This window comes from Coenobita brevimanus, chromosome 76 (assembly GCF_032717465.1).
Source record: "Coenobita brevimanus isolate Jiangsu-jjx chromosome 76, ASM3271746v2, whole genome shotgun sequence".
Taxonomy (NCBI): Eukaryota; Metazoa; Arthropoda; class Malacostraca; order Decapoda; family Coenobitidae; genus Coenobita; species Coenobita brevimanus.
The window spans coordinates 23,896,999-23,920,416 of NC_137029.1; the positions used below are offsets into that span (position 1 = coordinate 23,896,999).

At 41.3% G+C, this 23,418-nt stretch overlaps 1 protein-coding gene and 1 pseudogene across 1 annotated transcript in view; one reads left to right on the top strand and one right to left on the bottom strand.

The window, feature by feature from the left end:
• LOC145408169 (uncharacterized) overlaps positions 1-23,418 on the top strand; it is a 213,681-nt gene that overhangs the window by 15,009 nt on the left and 175,254 nt on the right. Inside the window, exon 2 of the mRNA XM_080278923.1 lies at positions 11,095-11,513. Coding sequence (XP_080135049.1) covers positions 11,095-11,513 — 419 coding nt within the window. The remainder of the gene's footprint in view (positions 1-11,094; positions 11,514-23,418) is intronic.
• On the bottom strand, positions 20,265-20,387 carry LOC145408349 (5S ribosomal RNA; annotated as a pseudogene).

A 23,418-nucleotide genomic window follows, 5' to 3' on the forward strand; every position in this document is an offset into this window, starting at 1 on the left:
ACAGGAATGAGCCAAGCTCGTACTGACCTGTGTCTTAAACCATTTTTGTCGTACATAACCTTAAATTTTTGAATTGTTTTGGCACACACTAATTCATTCGGTAGTGCATTCCACTGATCAGTTGCCCCATTTGGGAAACTAAATTTCCTTATGTCTTTATCGCCTCTCTTTTTATGCAGTTTTTTGCAGTGTCCTTGCTGATGCATCCCCATAGGTTATGTAATCATTTATTTCTAGTTTCTCCTTCCCTGATATGCATTTATTAAGCATAATCATGTCTCCTCTTTTCCTTCTCTCCTGTAGTGTAGGTAGATTAAGTTTTTCTAGTCTTTCTTCGTAGCTTAGATCCCTTAAGCTTGGTACATCTTGTAGTGGCCCTTTGAACTTTTTCAATTTTATCTATGTGTTTTTTGAGACGAGGACTCCAGACTACTGACGCATACTCCAGGGTTGGTCTGATGAATGATGCTATTATCTTCTTAGCATGTCTTCATTTATGTATGTGAATGCTATTCTCTTATTTGCAAGCAGTGTATACATGTTCCGTACCTTCTCACTGATGTGGTCAGCCGGAGATAGTCTGTTATTGATAACCACACCTAGGTCCTTCTCTTTTTCTGATGTGTGTAGGATTTTACTTCCTAACTAATAATCCCAGTCAGGTCTTTTTCCACTTTTACCAAACTTGGGTACATGACACAATATCCACATTGAATTCCATTTGCCATGTATTACTCCATTCATGAAGTTTGTTTAACCCTAGAATGCTTCCGTCAGGTTAATTTCCCTGTTCGGGGATTTATTTATTTGCTATTTTGTTATGATAAGAGCTTTGGAGCTGTCCTTCCCTATACCTTCAATCCACCCTATCCCCTACCTACATAGGTAGTGGTGTGGTTTCATCTCGCATTTATCACCATGATATTTGGGTTCAAAGTGTTTTTTACCTGACAAAAGGATTTGTGTTACAGTTTTTTTTTGTGTGTGTTTTCCTTTCTTTCCAGGTGTATAAATATTTTCTGATTAAATCAGAGAGACTAAAGGGTGAAAACAATCTAAAAGAGTCTAAATTGATAAAAAAGGTGTTTCACAGGTATACTGTGGATTAAGTGTTTTTTACCCGACAAAAACATTTGTGTTACATTTTTTTTTCTTTTTTTTTTTCAGGTGTATAATTAGTGTATGATTATATCAAAGAGACTAAAGTGTACAGAGACTAAAATAGACTAAACTGAAAGAAAATGTCGAAAAAAAAAAATTCTCCCGGCGAAAGCAGTACTGTAAGGAAAATAACGTAAGCATTCTAGGGTTAATTCTTCTTGTAGCTCTTTACAAGAGACTGTGTTAGTAATTCTCCTTTGTATTTTTGCATCATCAGCAAACATATTTAGCTTTCATTTCCAGTGTTACGGTACTGTCTGTATCATTTATATACACTAAAAACATAATTGGTGGCAGTACTGAGTCCTGTGGAACTCCGCTAGTCACTTCCCTCCATGATGAGTAATTTCCCCTTAGTACTGTTCTGTCTATCTATCTATTGCCAGATGCCTCAGTCCCGTACGGGGTGGCCACAAACAAATCGCCTCCACGTCGCCCTGTCCCCCGCCATTTCACTGCCCCGCTCCCAACTCACATCCCCCTCTCTCATATACCTCTCCACCCCATCCCTCCATCTCATCCTCAGCCTCCCCCTCCCTCTTCCCCCCTCCACCTCACACACATACACTCTCTTCATCAGTCTTTCACCCTCCATCCTCTCCACATGGCCAAACCACCTCGGCGTATTCCTCCTAACGCTTCCCATCACATTCACATCCTCACCACAAAGCTCCTTTATATCCTCATTTGTCAGCCTGTCTCTCCATGTGACTCCACAGGCTCCTCATAAATACCTCATTTCCACTGCTCTCACTCTTGACTTGTGTCCTTCCAGCAATGTCCAAGATTCACATCCATATTTAGAGTTGGTATCACAATACTGTCATGTAGTAACTTTTTCACTTCCATGTTCACTTCCCTGTTTCTTATCACTGCTTTCAAAGAACCAGCAACCTTTCTTCCCTGCTGTACCCTTTCAAGCACTTCACCCCCCAAACCTCCATCCTTACTCATCACACTACTCAAGTACTTAAACGTACTCACATTTTCCAATTCCTCACCATCCAACCTCGCTGTACATTCACTGACTTCACCTCTCTCAAATACCATCATTTTACTCTTCCCTACATTCACCTTTAGATTCCGTTTCTTACACATTCTCCCAAACTCATCCACCAAGCCTTGCAGCTCCCCTTCGTCTTCACTCAACAACACAGTATCATCTGCAGACAACAGTACAGGGAGTTTCCAAACACTACCCTCTCTCACCAGGGCCACTCCAACATCCACTACTCTACCTTGTACCTCTTTTATTACCCCATCCATGTACAGATTGAACAGCCATGGAGACATGACATATCCCTGTTTCAACCCAACCTTCAAAGAGAAAAATTCACTTAGTTCACCATCCACATGCACTGCAGCCATAGCACCATCATACATACTCTTCACAGCATTCAACAACTTCCCATCTACTCCATATATTCTTAATACTTTCCACAACCCTTGTCTATCCACCCTGTCATATGCTTTCTCCAAATCCATGAAAGCCGCATACAACTTCTTTCCCTTCTCTAGAAACTTTTCCACTAAAAATCTAAGAATGAATATCTGATCTACACAACGTCTTCCCTTCCTAAAGCCTCCCTGTTCTTCTCCAACTAATTTCTCTGTTCTTTCTCTAACTCTGTCAATAAGTATCCTACCATACACTTTTCTACTTCTTTTTCCCCTTTTCCTTTGTACAAGGGAATAATTATACCTGACTTCCAATCCTCCAGGACTCTACCTTCCTCCCAGGCCAATCTGCACATTTTCCACATCCATTCTACTACTATCTCTCCCCCATGCTTCAGCATTTCACCACACACTCCATCAATTCCTGGGGCTTTCCCCAATTTAGCTTTCTTCATTGCTTCCACAACTTATATCCTACTGATTTCTTCCTGTCTTCTCACCTCCCTCCTTCTCCCAGCCATTCCCCAACCACTTATACTCACATTACTTCCATCCTTTATGTTCAACAATTCCTTAAAGTGTTTTCTCCATCTGCTCACTTTTTCTCCCTTCTCCACTAGTAATCTACCATTTTTATCTTTCACTCCCTTGCTAACTTGACTTCCACCCTGTCTTACTCTTTTCACCTCTTTCCAGAACATTTTCCTACAGTCCCTCCACTTTAACTCAAATTCCTTCCAAATTCCTCATCTGCTCTCTTCTTATTCTCTCTTACTAATCTTTTCACCTCTCTCTCTCTCTCTACATATAACTCTCTCTTCCTCCTCTCGACTTCTTCCACGCCCCTATTTCTCATCCATTCATTGTATGCTTTCTTCTTTTGTGCCACAGCCTGTCTCACCTCTTCATTCAACCACGCTGTTCCTTGCACATTTCCCTTTATTTGAGAAAATCTTGCATCCAAGAATACAGTTTGCCTCCGATTCCTCTTTGATGGTACAGTATCCATAAAAAGTCTTTGGTGCGGTACTCTGTCAAATGCTTTCTTGAAATCTAAATAGATACTGTCTACCCATCCTTCTCTGTTCTGTAATGTGTCTGTTACTCTGTTATAGTAGCTCAACAAATTAGTAACACATGATTTTCCCATTCTGAAACCAAGCTGTCTTTCTGTTATCATATTGTGTTCTTCTAGATGATTTACCCAGACTTTTCTTATAATCTTTCCTAATACCTTGCATACAACACTTGTTAGTGATACTGGTCGGTAGTTGAGTGGATTTTGTCTATTCCCTTTCTTGAGTGGGGGAACAATGTTTGCTTTCTTCCGAATATAAGGTAGTTTACCTTGTCCCAAGGATGCCTTGAAAATTAAAGATAATGGTTTACATAACTCCTTTCCACATTCATGTAGCACCCAACATAAAATTTCATCAGGACCATTTGCTTCTCCTTTGTCTGATTTACGTAACTCCTTCTGTAATTCTTTTTCTGATATTTGTATATCTGGTAGTATGTGTTGGCATGCATGTTCCATATAATCCCTCTCAAAATTATTTTCTTCTGTAAAAACTGATTTGAAATTCTTATTCAGTGCTTCACAAATAGCCTTCTCTTGTGTGTAGGTTATCCCCTCATCAGTAATGGATTGTTTTTTATCTTTTACTTTGTTTTTTCTTCAGATGTAGCTGTAAAATAGCTTTATTTGATCTCTACTTTTATTTACGATGTCATCCTCAAACTGTTTTGGGGCTTCCCTCATTCTTGTATAATCGTTTCTTGCCTGTTTATAGTTGTTACGTGCCCTTGGACTATTGTGTCTTCTGTATCTGTTCCACAATAAATCTAATTTTTCTTTTGATATTTTACATTCTGTTTTAAACCACTCCTTTATTTTCTTTTCTGCTTCTTTAACCACTCCTTTATTTTCTTTTCTGCTTCTTTGTGCTGTGGGATGTACTTCTTGACTCCTGTTTCATAAAGTTCACAGAATTTTCTATATATAACATTTAAATTCTATCCTCTAAGCTCTTTTCTCCCAATCTGTTTCTAAGAAGTATTTCTTTAGGTCATGATAGTTGTCCTTTTTGTAGTTAAGGCTCTTTTTGTAACTCTTATTACTATTAACTATGTCATATGCAATCCTGAAGTTGTATTTAAATACTGCCTAGTCACTTTTGCCGAACGGAGGGTGATACATTATATTGTCAGTATCATTTTCTTGCCTAGTAAATATAAGTTCTAGTACTGATGGTATGTCTTGTCCTCTTTTTCTGGTGCTTTCTCCTATATGTTGTGTTAGGAAAAACTCCTGCACAAGGTCCAGGAGCATTTGGTCGCAACAGCTTTCCTGGCTTTTTATATCTAGAGTATTCCAATGTATATTTGTATTGAAATCTCCAGTAAGTATAATTCTTTCAGATTTCTCATCCATTCTATGTAGTAATGCTCTTACTCTTTGAATTGTTTTCTCTGCCAGGTCTTTTTATTCGCCTTTTTTCCCAATGCTTGATGTGGGTGGCATGTATAGATTTGCCACAATTACTCTCCCTTCAGATGTACTAATCTCTACTGCAATCAGTTCTGCCTTTGAGGGTACATCTAGTTCTGTTTCCTTGACTTGCAGATTTTTATTTGTTAATATTATAATTCCTCCTCCTTTTTTTAAGTTCCTATCTCTTCTCCATATATTGCATTCCTCTAGGTTTAGTGTATCATTTGATATCCTCGGTATTAATTTTGTTTCAGTTAGGCAAACAATATATGGTTCCTTTTCTTTGATATAATCATTCATCTCTAGTAATTTAGATACCATTCCATCTACATTAGTGTACATCAGCTTAATCATCTTGTTTACATACTTGTCATGACTTGGGTCTACTACATTTCTCCTTTTTATTCCCTCCTGTTTATGTACCACTTTCAAACCTGTAATCCAATTACAGGTACTTTGTAAAAAAATGTGTTCTTCTCTTCCTCTGTTCTTTCCTCATTCTTTTGTTCTTGCCTCCTCCCTCTTCTCTTTTAGTACTCCAAGTTCCTCTTGAGTTAGGCATCTTTTTATCCATACATTTTTGAAGTCTTCTTTTTCCATAAGTTTGTTTGCATTTTTCAGTATTTCCTCCACTGTGTTTACACTCTGGAAGGTTACTTTCATGGGCCTTGATTTATTTCTCTCATATTTTCCTAGCCTTTTGTGTTCCTCTGTGTCTTTACTACAGATTTCCTCTGACACTTTCTTCAATATGTTCATTATATTTGCCATCTCCTTTTTGTCTCTCGAAATCTTGTTTTTTTATTTCTTCCTCCTCTATACCAGTGATTACTATAGATTTGTTCATGTCTGCTCTGTGTGTGTGTGTGTGTGTGTGTGTGTGTGTGTGTATCTACAGTAGACTTCTGCATTGTGTGATTTATGTACAGTATATGTGAACTCTGCAGTGCAAGTTGAGTCATGCTAATTGTTCCATAAGAACCATTGTTATTTGGCTAATGTGTTAACTGCGGGCTATGCCCCCCTACCTCTCTACAACTTTAACCACCTCATGCCATACTTCACCTTAAAAATACGTAAATTGTACCGGTACCTTATCATTAACCGGACTTGGGGAAGGGATGCCCCTCCAGACCCTGACAATTTTAACCTCACGCCATGCATACCTCACCTTAAAAATACAGAAACTGCACGATAGCATTAACCTGTCTGGGGGAAAAGTACACCCTTCCAGACCTTGACAGTTTCGACCACCTCACGTTATGCATTCATTTGGTACTGTGAGAAATACATATGGTAAATAAATCATACCTTATTACAGTATTTGATATCAAGTGGTGTACAGTAGTTTTGGGACATCAGTATCAGAGTAAACATCCCATGATCTCTTAAAAATTAAGCAGCTGCGTCATCTTTTTTGTAGCATGATTTCTTCACAAAGGCCAAGTAATTACATGTGTTACCACTGTAGACTCCAGCTCTTCTTTAAGTTAATTTTAGGTCCGTAGTTGATGAGATTCATTTCTTGAGGTAAATGGTACGTGACCCAAAATAGACACTGCCAGTGGCTAAGACCAATATGAAACCATGGGACCCTTGCCTGTCTTGTGATTGGCTTAGCACCTCCTTCCTTGTATCAGTCTGATTTGTCAGCACTTCCACTCAGTCTTCTTCCATTGGCTAAGACATAGATGAAACCATGGGACCCTTACTTGTGACTCATTATTGGCTTCCACACCTCCTCCCCTGCTTCAGTCTGATTGAACAGCACATGTGCTCAGTCTTCCTCCATTGGTAAAGGCCTAGTTGAAATCATGGGATCCTTACCTGTGACTTGTGATTTTCTTGCACAGCTCATCACTTGCTTCAGTCTGATTGGTCAGCACATCTGCTCATTCTTTTTCCACCTGCCACCCATGCATACCGCGTGCCTTGTGACAACTATTGATGTACAATAGGAAAAAAAGTTAATAGAAGGTGAAATTATTAACAGCCAAAAGGAAATTTAAAGATTTTGTAGTTATCCAAAAACACAACTCATCCCACTTATGGACATTGTATGGACTAGTCCTAACAGGACGAGTTTGTCCATACAAACCAAGAAAGTCACATTCTTCAGTTAGGACCAAAGAATGCTTGGTTTTGGTCTTTCCCAGGGTATCTTTCATTCTTAACCATGGCATCATTCAGTCTTGCCCTTAGCATTCTTCGGTCCTAGGCTAAGCATCCTTTAGTTCTAGCCTTGGCATTTTTCACCCCTCTCAGACTCACTTTCCTCCACCAGAGTTCGTAAGATTAAGTGTTAATTAAAAAGTAAGAGCTCCTCTTTATAAAGTCATTTATTTGCAGTTCAGTTCTACCTCAACTAGAATTTTTCTACTTTACCTAATGTATGGTAGATCTAACAGGTCATACTTTATATATGACTTGGGGATACCTAATTTAGGTAGGCTCCTGGGTGGATTAAAGGATTCCTTAGTCACAGCACACAGGTACTGAAACCCCTCATAAAGGTCCCACACAGTCATAATTTTACTACCAATACATTGTTGCCTCAAAGCCCATTTTAGTGCCCAGGAATGTCACCATACTGGTACATTAGAATCTGCCTGTTTGAAGTGCAGTTTCAGATGATCTGACAAGTTTCTTTTAGGTGATCTGACAAGTTTCTTAACCACCCAAAATAAACCTTAAACTACTGTACAGGTAGTGTGTTTTGATATGTTGACTAATCCACGAATAGCCAGAACCAGCAAAAGTGAAACTGAAAAATAATGGCACTTTAGTTGTTCTTTATTTTGTGTCTGAAGTCACCCCCAGAATGTCTAGATAGACTCTAAAAGGTAAAAACCTTTGGAATAACAGTGCTGTGTGAAGTCACTCTATGCCTTCTAAAAGTGACTTATGACACCTGTAAATTTTCTCTGTATAGAAAAAGTATGATACTGTTGAGATTTTGTTGACACATTGACAACCTGTTAGCTCAAGCACTAGTACCGTAGCATGAAGTACCGTCTGTTCACATCAACTTTTAGCTTCTAACCAAAACTGCAGCCTGAAAAACAGCCTGAAGTCATTGTCTTATGGTAGCTTTGGTCTGTCGTCTGAAGGTTTGCTACTGTTTTCTCTCCAACGATAAGTACACTTTTAGCCTGGCATTGATGGGATAGTTATGTCAGAAAACACATTAATTGTTTTTATTTGTAAGAGGAGGCTACCAGAGTATTGTATGAAACTGTGTTAATATCTACAGTAATTTAGGCATGTGAGACTGGTGTGACAGGAGTTTGAAAAGTCATGAGTGAAATAAGTGGAAACAGGCTGTTGAAGAAATTATGCAGGGTACATGAATTTGTTAACCTGAGAAACCCAAAGATTTATGAGTGATGAAATGTAAGGAAAAAGAATGTGTACTTAGATTGTACAGGCATGTACAGTGGAGAATAGATTAGAAAATAAGGTGAAAAAGAGGCATGAAATTACTACTGAGCTTTAGGGTGACTACTTATTGTTCACAGATTAATAAAGGCCAAAATTCTCTCCTTAATGACTGATATTGTCTGGGTGTAGCAAGAATAAGATGAAGTATCATTGATGTCACTGTTCCAAAGAAGTTAAGAAAAAATGTTAACCTTTTCTGTACCATGATTTGTTTTATTTTATTTTGGCCTCTTCTGTATGAAATTATTCAGCTTGGAAGAGACTTTTGATTGTGAACAGATTTAAAATTCTTTCTTTTCCCTTTCCTTACCACATTACTTTATGCTTTACCAGTGGTAGACATTATGTAGCTTAGGAGAGGCTATAGTTGTGAAGAAGAGTCAGTGAATATACCATACTATTTTTGCTGGAATTCATTTTACCCCCTCCCCCACCCCACCCCCTTTTTATTTTATTTTTTATTTATTTTTTTTTTTTTTAGCAAGTAAAAAAACTGCTTAGGTCATTTTTTCTACTTTTCAAGAAATTGAAAAAAAAAAAGTCTCATTTTCTTAGTTTTCATATTAATTTAATATTTACCTACTCACACCCTAGACCACTGACACCTGACAAAGGCAGCCATACCAACAGGTGTGCCACGTGTTGAAGAATTGATTTAGGCAAAAATCCAGAAATCGCCGAAAAATGATTTAGGCAGTTTTTTTATGAGGGTGACGTTATGTTTTGGCTTTTGTGTGACCGTTTGTGAGTATGTGTTTATGTGTTTGTTTGTGTGTGCTACTGTTTGAGCTCAGACTTTTGAAAGACTTGGCATAAAGCATCTTGTTATGTAGGATGGTAGCTAACAGTTCACCATATCCAGGTTATATTTGATTATGAAGTTCATGGGTTGAAGGTCAGTGTCACAGACATGGGGTAATCGTAATCTGTAATCGTAATCAATTGTAATCGCTTACAGACTTTTGTGTAATCGTAATCGTAACCGGTTACTTAGGCATTTTTTTCAGAGTAACCGCAGTCGTAATAGATTACTGTACTTTCATATTCTAATCGTAATCATGGTTACTTTTACGATTACAAGGCCCCAGATAAATTATTCTTCCACAAATACTCGTCAAGAATAAAATACTGTAGTTCAGTGTCAAACAGTCAAATATACACCATAAAAGTCCATAAGTAATATGAAAACAAAAGTGAATTGTAGGTCATCACTTAGAAGCTTCCATATAATATCCTACCTAAGCTAGAATAATATCACCTGGGAAGACCTTAGTTGGTAGAAAAGTTAATAGATTGCAAGGGTCAAGGACAAAGTGAAGATAAGTCTCGGTGGCTGAATTATTAAAACACATTTGTATTACAAACTGGCAAAAAAATAAAGGAACAGCTTACAGGACATAGCACAGTATAGTATATTTATATCCAGAGTAACAGTCGCCATAGGTTATGCAGAGCTTAACCCTATGTTCTTACTTACGCAGACAGTTCTTATTAAAATGATTTGCATATAATATATATATCCCTAGAAAATATCAGTTTTACATTACTGGATGATGTTTTTGCTTTTAAAAACTAAGTTCAGCTATTTACTTAATCAGTGTCAAGTAGAAAAGAAATGTGCTCATAATTATATAGTGCAAAACAGTACTGTACATGTAATCATGATTGTAGTCATGATTACTTCTTATGTAATTGCAATCGTAATCTGAAGTTTGGAAAGTAATTGTAATTGTAATCGATTACAATACCCCTGTAATCGCCCCATGCCTGTGGTGTCATTGGAATGAAAAGAAATATCTCATGTATGGTACTTTATAGGCGCTGTTAGCCCCCATCTCTGGGGAATTCTATTTTCCCAAGCCCTCAGATAAGAAATGTTCACATTAGCCCTATTGATTCCATGGTACCTGAATGTAGTTGAAGGCAAGTTAAATTGAACAGCATAATATCATAGCACTAAACAGTGACCTGAAAAAATCCATCACTGTACTTTATGTGGGCTGATATTTCTGTGTTGTTTTTAACATAAAATATTACAGGCGGCCCTCCACATTCACGAAATCAACTTTCCCGGGTCTCGTGGAGTCACAGATTGCCCCTCTGTGGAGCTAAGACTGAATTTACTGGGTATGGTTGTAAGAAGTTGGAGTAAATATGTAGCTGATGACTTATTTTATTTTATGCTGCTTTCAGGTTCCAGATATGGTTTATTAGGTACAGTATGTGCACACTTGCTCACAGCAAGTGATTTGCTGCTGTAGAGGCATTTACTGGAGGGTCCACCAAGCATTTGCGGATAATCCACTTTCACGGGGGGGTGGAAGGGTGTTCCCTACCCCCCGCGAATGTGGAGGGTCGCCTTATCCAAGCACTTTTAAACCTGAATAGTTGCTGATGTTGTCGTCATGGCCCAGGCTTCTCTGCACGTAAACCTAATGAACTGCAGCCTTCAGTGTCTAAGTACTGTTATCAGTGTATTTGGATGAACATAAGAAGCATATGTTGTACAGTATTAGATGTATTTTAATCAGTGACAGATGTGTGGCAAGTATTCAGTTATACCTACTCTTGTGTTCCATAAATTCTTTGGATCTTTTCAGGTTTGCTGAATAAGCTGAACATAGCATTATCACCTGTGAAGAAAGAACTAGTGTTCATCTGCTATGCATGTCGAAATGTGTTCATCAATTATAATACAGCCAAAGCAAACTTTGAATATAGAGAACAACAGGTCATGAATCTCCTTATTGGCCCAGTTGATTCAAATGACAGAGGTCAATTACCTTTTGTACCATATCTAAAGAGAAAATGTTTACTTGGCACCAACTCAGACATCCAGCAAGACAGACCACCTAAAATACAAAAGTTGGATGATGAGGGAGTCAATTCTCTGGTCAAAAATGAATCTTCCGACATTAAGGAGGTGCAGGAAGTGAAAGTGCTGGTTAAAGAAGAACTTCCCCAGATTCCTTCTGATACTGCTGATGTCAAGCCAGGGGATCAACCAGTCAAAGCAACAGTAAGTACAATTATTTATTTCTTAAGCAAAACCACAGGAAAAATTTATTTTTATATTTTTAAGAATTTAGAAGATTAAAGGAGTGTTGGGTGTGTGCAAGAGGAGAATTGGTAAGTAAAATCCTTTCCTATTACATGCCTAAGTAAGGATGTGGGGAAGAATTATAATTAGAGTGTACAGGTACATTAGTAATCAACATTTTCATGTCGAAATGTGTGTGTGTGTGTGTGTGTGTGTTTGTGTGTGTGTGTGTGTGTGTGTGTGTGTGTGTGTGTGTGTGTGTGTGTGTTTTCCCTTCTCTTCCGTTCTCCTCTTCTCTATTCTCTTCTCATTTCTCACATTAGTGATGTTTCATTTTGGATTCCCACGCTCCAACCCACTGCAGCGGAGGCCTCACTCTTAGAGTTATTTATTGGACCTGATGGTATATTGCAAACTGTCATTCTGCATACATTTGTCAACCATCATGGCCACATTAACTTAAATTCACCATTGCCCCCACTGCAATGGGCTGGGGTGTGGGAATCCAAAAGGAAACATCACCTAATGTGATACTCTCACACCTTTTAGACCTGCAGCAGCGAGGGGACACCAAGGCTTCGCTCTTAGAGGTGTTTAATGAACCTGATGGTATAGTGCAAAGTGTCATTCTGCATATATTAGTCAGCCATTGTGGCCGCATTAACTTAATTGACCATTGCCCCCACTGCAATTTGTCGGGGTGTGGGAATCCGAAAGGAAACCACCTAATGTGATGCTCTTGCACCTTTTAGGCCCTCAATGGTGATGCGGCGCCAAGGCCTCGTTCATAGAGGTGTTTAATGGACGTGATGGTATACTGTATTGCAAACTGTTATTCTGCATATACAGGCATACCCCGGTTTAACGATGTACTGAAATTGGTTAAGTAAAACCCCATCATTAGGTGGGGTATTGTATATCGGGGTACGTTTAACATGTAAAGTAATGTGGAGCGTTTACCAGCTTTGGGTTTCCCGCCAATTGATGCCCAAAACCCACCCACTTGAGCCCCAAAACAAGTTTAAAGCCAGTCTAAGTGGCCTATGCACTGTCAAGGAAGCTAACCTAAGCCTAACGCATGTAAATAACCCACTAAAACCAACAAATAAAATCTGAAAGTCATCAGATATAAGTCTGGAAAAAATCAAGCTTAGTAAACTGTACCCCAAAATGAGAATGTTCATACCCCAAAATGAGAATGTTCATCCCACCTGTGGCTAAAACACATTAATCTAAATCTAAAAACAGTTTATAAATCAACCTAAGTACACAATTTTTGTCTAAAATATCATCAAAATCAGTAAAAAAAAAAAAAAAAAAAAAAATCAAAACCCATCGTGAAACTGGGGTTTGGCCTTCGATAGGTGGGGTATGGTGGTATTTCTACCCCCATCGTTAAGCCAGGGTATTGCATCTAGGGGTATTATATATCGAGATATTATTGTACAGTATTTGTCAACCATCGTGGTCACACTAACATAAATTCACTGTTGCCCCCACTGCAGTGGGTCAGGGTGTGGAAATCCTAAAGGAAACATCACCTAATGTGATGCTTTCACACCTTTTAGACCTGCAGCGGCAAGGTGGCACTGAGGCCTCACTCGTAAAGGTGTTTAATGGACCTGATGGTATGTTGCATATATCAATCTATTTATCTATTGCCAGATGCCTCAATCCCGTTTGGGGTGGCCACAAACAAATCACCTCCAAGTTGCCCTGCTCCCAACTCACACCCCCCTCTCTCATATACCTCTCCACCCCATCCCTCCATCTCATCCTCGTCCTCCCCCTCCCTCTTCCCCCCTCCACCTCACTCACATAGACTCTCTTCGTCAGTCTTTCACCCTCCATCCTCTCCACATGGCCAAACCACCTCAGTATGTTCCTCATAACGCGTCCTATCCCATCCACATCCACACCACAACGCTCCTTTATATCCTCATTCGTCAGCCTGTCTCTCCATGTGACTCCACAGGCTCCTCTTAAATAACTCATTTCCACTGCTCTCACTCTTGACTTGTGTCCTTCCAACAACGTCCAAGCTTCACTTCCATACGTTAGAGTTGGTATCACAATACTGTCATGTAGTAACTTTTTCACTTCCATGCTCACGTCCCTGTTTCTTATCACTGCTTTCAAGGAACCAGCAACCTTTCTTCCCTGCTGTACCCTTTCAAGCACTTCACCCTCCAAACCTCCATCCTTACTCATCACACTACCCAAGTACTTAAACGTACTCACATTTTCCAATTCCTCACCATCCAACCTCGCTGTACATTCACTAACTTCACCTCTCTCAAAGACCATCATTTTACTCTTCCCTACATTCACCTTTAGATTCCGTTTCTTACACACTCTCCCAAACTCATCCACCAAGCCTTGCAGCTCCCCTTCGTCTTCACTCAACAACACAGTATCATCTGCAAACAACAGTACAGGGAGTTTCCAGACACTATCCTCTCTCACCAGGGCCACTCCAACATCCACTACTCTACCTTGTACCTCTTTTATTACCCCATCCATGTACAGATTGAACAACCATGGAGACATGACACATCCCTGTTTCAACCCAACTTTCAAAGAGAAAAATTCACTTAGTTCACCATCCACACGCACTGCAGCCTTCACACCATCGTACATACTCTTCACAGCATTCAACAGCTTCCCATCTACTCCATATATTCTTAACACTTTCCACAATCCTTGTCAATCCACCCTGTCATATGCTTTCTCCAAATCCATGAAAGCTGCATTCTACTTCTTTCCCTTCTCTAGAAACTTTTCCACTAAAGATCTAAGAATGAATATCTGATCTACACAACCTCTTCCCTTCCTAAAGCCTCCCTGTTCTTCTCCAACTAATTTCTCTGTTCTTTCTCTAACTATGTCAATAAGTATCCTACCATACACTTTTCCTATTATACTAAGAAGACAAATGCCCCTATGCTTACCACACACTTCTTTTTCCCCTTTTCCTTTGTACAAGGGAATAATTATACCTGACTTCCAATCCTCCGGGACTCTACCTTCCTCCCAGGCCAATCTGCACATCTTCCACATCCATTCTACTACTATCTCTCCCCCATGCTTCAGCATTGCACCACACACTCCATCAATTCCTGGGGTTGTTCCCGATTTAACTTTCTTCATTGCTCCCACAACTTCTCTCCTACTGATTTCTTCCTGTCTTCTCACCTCCCTCCTTCTCCCAGCCATTCCCCAGCCACTTATACTCGCATTACTTCCATCCTGTATGTTCAACAATTCCTTGAAGTGTTCTCTCCATCTGCTCACTTTTTCTCCCTTCTCTACTAGTAATCTACCATTTTTATCTTTCACTCCCCTGCCAACTTGACTTCCACCCTTTCCAGAACATTTTCTTACAATCCCTCCACTTTACACTCAAATTCCTTCCAAATTCTTCATCCACTCTCTTCTTACTCTATCTTACTAATCTTTTCACCTCTCTCTTTCTCTCTGCATATAACTCTCTCTTCCACCTCTCAACTTCTTCCACGCCCCTATTTCTCATCCATTCATTGTATGCTTTCTTCTTTTGTGCCACAGCATGTCTCACCTCTTCAGTCCACCACTCTGTTCCTTGCACCCCCCTCCGTCTTCTCTTCCTTTCACACGCCACATCACATGCTGCACATATTTCTTCTGTAAATATCCTACACACACCTTCCACGTCTCCCGTCTGCTCCAATTCATATTTGCCCAATGATTCCTCCACTTCTCTCTTATACTCTGCCTTTTTCTCATCCTCTTGTAACCTTTCCACTCTCCTTGCAACTACTCCTTCCTCTCGTCTTTCCTTTCTTCTATTCCTCCATCTTGCTTGAATCCTAATTCTGGCCACCACCAGGTAGTGGTCAGAAAGTCCACTCCCCCAACCTCTATAAGCATATATATATACAGTAATCCCTCCACTATCCGACGTAATAGAGCCATAGGCATGTCCAGAAAGTGGTCCTGTCCGGATAGTGGGCACCAGCCTCCTGGACTTGTACTTATGGACCCTAACTCAGAAAAACACCTATACAACTCTCTCTGGACATGCATAGCACCTATTTAAGACACAAGTCACATCAATAAGGGACATAAAAGACTGAAATAAATGCAAAAGAAGCATAAAATGAGGTTTTTGAGGTAGGTTCATACAATATTAAACATTCTGGGTACTTACAAGTCCCTGGCTCCTGGACTGGTAGTTATGGACCCTAACCTAGCCTAACTCAGAAAAACACCTCCTTACTGCACATGCATAGCACCTAAGACACTACATATTCACACCAATAAGGGACTTAAAAGAGTGAAATGAGGTGTTTGAGGTAAGTATAGTATGGAAAATACAGTACAGTACAGTATGAAACATTCTGCCTACTTACAGCAAGTCCATGGCCATCTCGATGAATAACCGCCTCCTCTCAGACTCTGACAGTAAGAAGGAGTTCCTGAAGCACTTGCAGTACACTGCTCATGAAGTCTTGCACTGAACTTAGTCATTCGCACTCGGAAGTCCATTCTCTTCACACTGCGTACTCTTGTCTTACTTATGCTCCATTGTAACTTAAGAAGTGTGTGAGTCTGCACTTTAAGTCTTTCAGCTCATAAAACCAATTTCAAAACAAATCAAGTTTATTTACATTAAGTTTAGTCCAAAAATGTTGTCTTTTCACTCAAATTTCTACTATCTTTACAATACTGTATGCACTGTTTTTCTTTCATTGCAAAACACTAAATTCCTGTGTAGTCTAGTGGAGAAGTTCTTGCCGTTTAATTACTGTCAGAGTCTGAGAGTATTGCTGGCAGGTGACCTAGGGGTGCGTCGATGGGTCGTGGTGATGGCGTACCCGCTGCAGACGGCTCGGAAGATACACGCAAACTCACATCGAGCGGTGACTCCACCGTGGCTGATGTGCTGGGCTGTGGCTCGGAGCATGAGGGCCTGTCTTGGGGAGGCAACGGAGTGGAGCCAGGGCTGGGCACAGCGGGGGTCACGGGCCTGAAAAAGCTGTCAATCGTTGATTGACGCAAGGAACGACGATTCTGATGATTTATGATTCGCTGCCTGAAAGCACGCACTTCCTCCCCAAGTCCCAAGGGCCCCATCTCCCTGTCGCAGTCCGCGTGTTCCAGGTAGTCCAGAACGAACTCTAGGTGTTCCCGGAGTGCGCTCAGCTTGGGGATGGCTGGAGTTGTGTCATGCTGAGAGGAGTCCGCATCATCGTTGCCGTCCTTGTCGAAATCTTCAAGCTGGGTACTGACACCTGCAACTGAAGATGCGATCTCAATATCAGACAGGGTTTGATACCCAGGATCGCCCTCATCATCATCCAACCACTCATGCACTTCGTCCACATCAACATCGTCGCCGTGCGCACGTAGACGTGCATGGAAGTCATCCACGTCGAAACCTAGGAAATCGTACTCCACATCCATTCCGAGAAGCAGACGAGACCAACCATTTTCTAGAATCTTGACAGGGATTTCCTTCCATGCACTGGCCTAGTTGTAAATGGCAGACTTGATGTTGTTGAGGCGAAGGTTTTCCAAAGTCTGCTGGCCTCGCGTGTCCCGTCCCTCCCTGCCCTCGTCCTCGTCCTAGAGAACAACCATCACCTCGTCCAGGAACTTCTGTCAGTATAAGCGCTTCATTGCCACGATCACTCTTTGGTCCACTGGTTGAATGAGAGCAGTAGTATTAGGTGGCAGAAACATGCACCTAATGCGGCCATTCTCAGCCACCAAGTCCTTGTCACACGGGTGGGCAGGTGCATTGTCGAGGAGAAGGAGGGCCTTTACCTGGTCGCGTGGGATTCCCAGTTTCTCCATCTGGTAATGTATGACCTCCTTGAGGAAATGGCGGTGGAACCAGTCTTTGAAGATGTGGGCTGTGAACCATGCCTTCAAGAAATGTTACCAGACGACAGGAAGGACATCCATCACCCCACAAAGACACCGAGGCTGCTTTGCACGGCCAACAATAACGGGCTTAAGCCGGTGCATGCCGTTAGCATTGGCACAACACAAAGCAGATATCCGTTGCTTGGAGAGCTTGCGGCCAGGTACACGCTTCTCTGTCTCCTTGGCTAGAGTGTTCGTAGGCAAAGAGTGATAGAATAAACCAGCTTCGTCAGTGTTGTAGACTTGACCGAGAGTGAGGCCCTCCCTGTCAATCAAGCCCTTCATCTTGTGCCGAAACTCCTCTACTCCATCCTTGTTAGCTTCCAATGCTTTGCCATGAGACTTACGGTTGGTAAGGCCATGCCGTAACTTAAACGCGAAGAGCCAACCCTCGGATTCCCTGAAGTCTAGGGCGTCGTGAAGCCTTGCGAACTTCTCAGCAGCAGCCTTCAGCTCCGTACCACATACCATCACACCAGCAACACGTTGCTGTCGATACCAAATCAACGTGGAGCGGTCGACTTCAGCAAACTTGGGAGTAAACATCATCTTCCTCTCCACGTTGCGTTTGCTTTTCGACGAGAAGTCAGCCTTGTACTGCATGAGTTTGTCTCTTGATCTCTTAATATGAAACAAAGTAGATCGGGCCAGGTTGAACTTACGGAGGATGTGTGAAGAAGACCATCCCGCATCTACTTTCTCCAATATCTCCCGCTTCTTCTCCAGAGTCAGTACCACTCTGTTCCTCTTCTCAGGCGTCAGGGCCATCATCACATACACGAAGGAGAGGCACGAGAGCAGCAGGAGTGCCTGCAGCAGGTAAGGTACCACCACAAAAGCGAGCACGTGGGCAGCCATGACGATGAGCGTTCACTCGCGACGAGAGACAGGTGGAAAGTGGGGAGGATGCAGGGGCACTCTAGTGGACATCGGAGGAATGACACACCACAACAAAGCTGTCCCGAGCCGTGTGCGCCAAATTCAAGTTACGGGTGGGATTTTTTTTTTTCTTTTTTTTCTAATTTTTTGCGGTTTTCGGACCATTTTGGAAATATTGGATCCCGGGATGATTATGTCCGGTAAGTGGGGATGTCCGGAAAGTGGGTGTCCGGAAAGTAGAGGGATTACTGTATATATACATTCGGTGCAATGGAAGTCTGGACCCTCTAATTCGCACCATATATTAGGTAGGGTCCAAGAAATATTGTAGGAAAATTCCTGTAGTTGGTGGATTTTTTTCTGGTGGCTTCTAGCAACTTGACAGGCTTACCACCACATGCTGTGAGATTATTAGCTCAGTGCCTGCCTGACTTTGGGTGGGAGAGCACGTCAGATTTTCTTGTCCTCCCTGGCCCTTGTTAATTTCAAAGCTCTCGTTTTCACACCCTCCTCTGCCTTAGTGAATCATTGGAGATGGGTCCGAAGCCACTAGCTGATTTAGGAAAAGCCTGAATTTTAACTATGAGAGAGGAAAATGTAAAAATTAAGGAGAGGCTTCAGTGCAGCAGTACGGCTGGGGATCTTGAAGTCTTTCTGAAGTCGATGCTGAATGGTTCTTTCAGACACATCTTTCAGCAATTCTGGGTACATATCTTTCAGCTGTCTAGCAGTCAAACGTGGGTCTTTTATCACAGCTTGCTTCAGTAACCTGTCTGTAGTTGATGATGTCTTCCTTTTAGGTCCTAGCCTGTCTTTATGTTGGGGAATTGTGTTTTTTGGCAGGTGGCGGGCAGCAGCGAGGAGTGTCATAACGGTAGATTTTCCTCGCCCAGTTTGAATACAAATATCCTTAATTTTTACATTTTCCTCTCTCTCAGTTAAAATTCGGGCTTTTTCTACATCAGTTAATGGCTTGGGACCCATCTCCAATGATCCACTAAGGCAGAGGAGGGTGTGAAAACGATAGCTTTGAAATTAACAAGTGCCAGGCAGGACAAGAAAATCTGACGTGCTTTCCCATCCAAAGTCAGGCAGGCACTGAGCTCATAATCTCACAGCATTTGGTGGTAAGCCAAGTTGCTAGAAGCCACCAGAAAAAAATCCATCGACTATAGGAATTTTCCTACAATATTTCTTGGACTCTACCAAATATATGGTGCGAATTAGAGGGTCCAGACTTCCATTGCGCCGACTGTGTATATATATATATATATATATACATACAGTATATCTATCTATCTATCTATCTGTCTATCTTTATCTCTCTCTATATATATGTGTATATACAGTAATCCCTCTAACATCCGAACACCCAATATCCGAACATCCCCACTAACCGGACATAATCATCCTGGGATCCAATATTCCCAAAATAGGCCAAAAACCGCAAAAAAATTCGAAAAAAATCTGACTTTTTTCCCTCCTGTAATTTGAAATTCCCGCCTGGCGCCAAACAGCTGTTACACCATGGTCCCTTCACCCCTTCCTTCCTCCCCCTCCCCTCTCCCCTGTCAGGGTTGCCATTTGGTATTTTGCATTACCAACTGTGGGCCAATTTGGTAATGAAAAATTCGTTTGGTAATGAATCAGAATAATTCATTACCAAATGGATTTTTCACATGTATGAGGATACACAGGATGTAGATGGTGGATTGTTTGCTCTCTTTGATTAATCTGCTACCCCACATAGTGTGAAAATAATCAACATGGTGTTAATTATAAGGAGAGTGATTACATGTTTTTCCACTTGTATATATAATTATTCAGTCATTCATTCATTGCCAGACACCATGTATCCCAAACGGGGTGGCCAAGGGCTTAGAGTTAATTGTTTTACAGGGAGGGGCACTAATCCTCCACCAACCCCACTTGACGTAGGGATGCCAACAGCATCTGGTGTTCCCAGGCGGTCACCCATCCAAGTACTAACCAGACCCAATGTTGCTTAACTTCGCTGATCGAACGGGAAGCGGTATATATAATTAGTGAAGAATAAATGCTAGCTTTACGAATTTGGTAATGAAAAGTTAAATTTGGTAATGAAAGTTGAGCAGATTGGTAATGTGGCCGTTGCGATCTGGCAACTCTGTTTCCCCGCCAGCATCAACAGTCACAGTCTAACTCTGATCGAGAGCAGATGCTCATAGCAGTGCAAGCCACAGGTGCTTGTTTTTTGTGAATATACAGTGAATAAACTGCAATACCTCGCCACTAGAACACACAGGAATTTACAGTGTTGTGCAGTGTTAAGAAATTAGAATTTAGAGTGCAGAGGATTAACTGTGGACTGCAAACTGGCGGTTCAAACCAGTCCAGGGGCAAGGGACTTGTAAGTACCCAGAATGTTTAATATTGTATAAACTCATCTCTAAAACCTCATTTTATGGTTCTTTTGCATTTATTTCAGTCTTTTATGTACCTTATTGGCGTGATTTGGGTCTTAAATAGGTGCAATGCATGTCCAGAGGGAGTTGTATAGGTGTTTTTCTGAGTTAGGATCCATAAGTACAAGTCCATAAGCTGGGACCCAATATCCGGGCAGGACCACTATCCGGATTTGCCTATGGCTCTATTACGTCGGATATTGGAGGGATTACTGTATATATATATATATATATATATATATACACACACACACTCAACCCCCTGCTATCGTGTGTTCAGCTATCGCGTTTATCTGCTATTGCGCACACATCAAATGCACAACCATACATGCTATCACACACCCCAAGACCGCTATCAGACGTCGAGTTTGAAGACAGGCTGAGCGAAACTTATTCACATGGCACTTCATATGAGGTTTGCCGAGGATACGATGGTTAATCGGAACGGTAACATGGTAAAATTGTCGATGATACCACAGGCATTTGGAATGCACCTGATCGGATTCCTGCCGAGGATACAACAGGCAAAACAGTGTGAACAAAACCCATTCGACTCGAAAGAATATATCGTACTACAGCATTGAAATTTAGCCTAACACTGAATACTTATTAATACTGTATTTTAGAATAAATATCAATCGTTTTGAAACCCTTATAAAGAGTTAATATTTCCTATGCCGAGAAAACTGTGATATCGATAGTCATCACGTGTTTACAACTGAGACGGGGCTCTGGCAACAGTATGAGGAACGTGTTTGATAGCTTGCAAGTTTTATTCCTCTTAAATCTTCCTTGGCCGTTCCTGATACGATGTACCTTGTGATACCCCCTTTAGCTGTGGACAATAAGAAATCATGGAGACAGCTAAAGAGATCTGGCGGTAATTAAGCCACTCCCAAGCCTCTGAACCCATCAAACCACCCAAGCCTTAATCCTTATAAAAGTTTGATGGCCTTTTATGTTGTTTATTTATTCATTATACTGTTATTATTAATATAATAATGCTTTATTTCATGTTGGAGGAGAGATTGGCAGGAAATCGCAGGCATAAAGTGGTTAAAAGTTAGAAAAATGGGCCACCGAAAAACCAATTAGAAATTTTCCCATTGTTCAGTTCAGCTATCGCATATTCAGCTGTCACGCGCGTTTCCTGTGACCAATTAGGCGCAATAGCAGGGGGTTGAGTGTATATATATATATATATATATATATATATATATCTATCTATCTGTTGCCAGACGCCTCAATCCCGTTTGGGGTGGCCACAAACAAATCGCCTCCAAGTCACCCTGTCCCCCGCCATTTCACTGCCCTGCTCCCAACTCACACCCCCCTCTCTCATATACCTCTCCACCCCATCCCTCCATCTCATCCTCGGCCTCCCCCTCCCTCTTCCCCCCTCCACCTCACTCACATACACTCTCTTCGTCAGTCTTTCACCCTCCATCCTCTCCACATGGCCAAACCACCTCAGTGTGTTCCTCATAACATTTCCTATCACATCCACATCCACACCACAACGCTCCTTTATATCCTCATTCGTCAGCCTGTCTCTCCACGTGACTCCACAGGCTCCTCTTAAATAACTCATTTCCACTGCTGTCACTCTTGACTTGTGTCCTTCCAACAACGTCCAAGCTTCACTTCCATACGTTAGAGATGGTATCACAATACTGTCATGTAGTAACTTTTTCACTTCCATGCTCACTTCCCTGTTTCTTATCACTGCTTTCAAGGAACCAGCAACCTTTCTTCCCTGCTGTATCCTTTCAAGCACTTCACCCTCCAAACCTCCATCCTTACTCATCACACTACCCAAATAATTAAACGTACTCACATTTTCCAATTCCTCACCATCCAACCTCGCTGTACATTCACCAACTTCACCTCTTTCAGAGACCATCACTTTACTCTTCCCTACATTCACCTTTAGGTTCCGTTTCTTACACACTCTCTCAAACTCATCCACCAAGCCTTGCAGCTCCCCTTCATCTTCATTCAACAACACAGTATCATCTGCAAACAACAGTACAGGGAGTTTCCAAACACTACCCTCTCTCACCAGGGCCACTCCAACATCCACTACCCTACCTTGTACCTCTTTTATTACCCCATCCATGTACAGATTGAACAACCATGGAGACATGACACATCCCTGTTTCAAACCAACTTTCAAAGAGAAAAATTCACTTAGTTCACCATCCACACGCACTGCAGCCTTCGCACCATCGTACATACTCTTCACAGCATTCAACAACTTCCCATCTACTCCATATATTCTTAACACTTTCCACAATATATATATATATATGTGATTTTAATTTCCTTTTCCTTTTCGTTTTTGAAGGCTTCAACATGCTTGCATGCGTCGACCTTGGTCACCTAATGGCGGCTTTCCATGCTGCTCAATCTCTAGCAGCTTCCCTATTTAATCCCTTAACCCTGAGGTCACACTCAATGACCTCGTCCCAGGTCTTTTTTGGTCTGCCTCTTTCTACGCTACCCCCAACATTAACACCTCTCACTTTCTGCACCAAGTTATCATCCCCCATCCTTTCCACATGCCCAAACCACCTCAGTCTACCTCTCATCATCACAACACCAATACACTTCAGCCCCATCGTAACTCTCAACTCTTCCATCGTAAACCT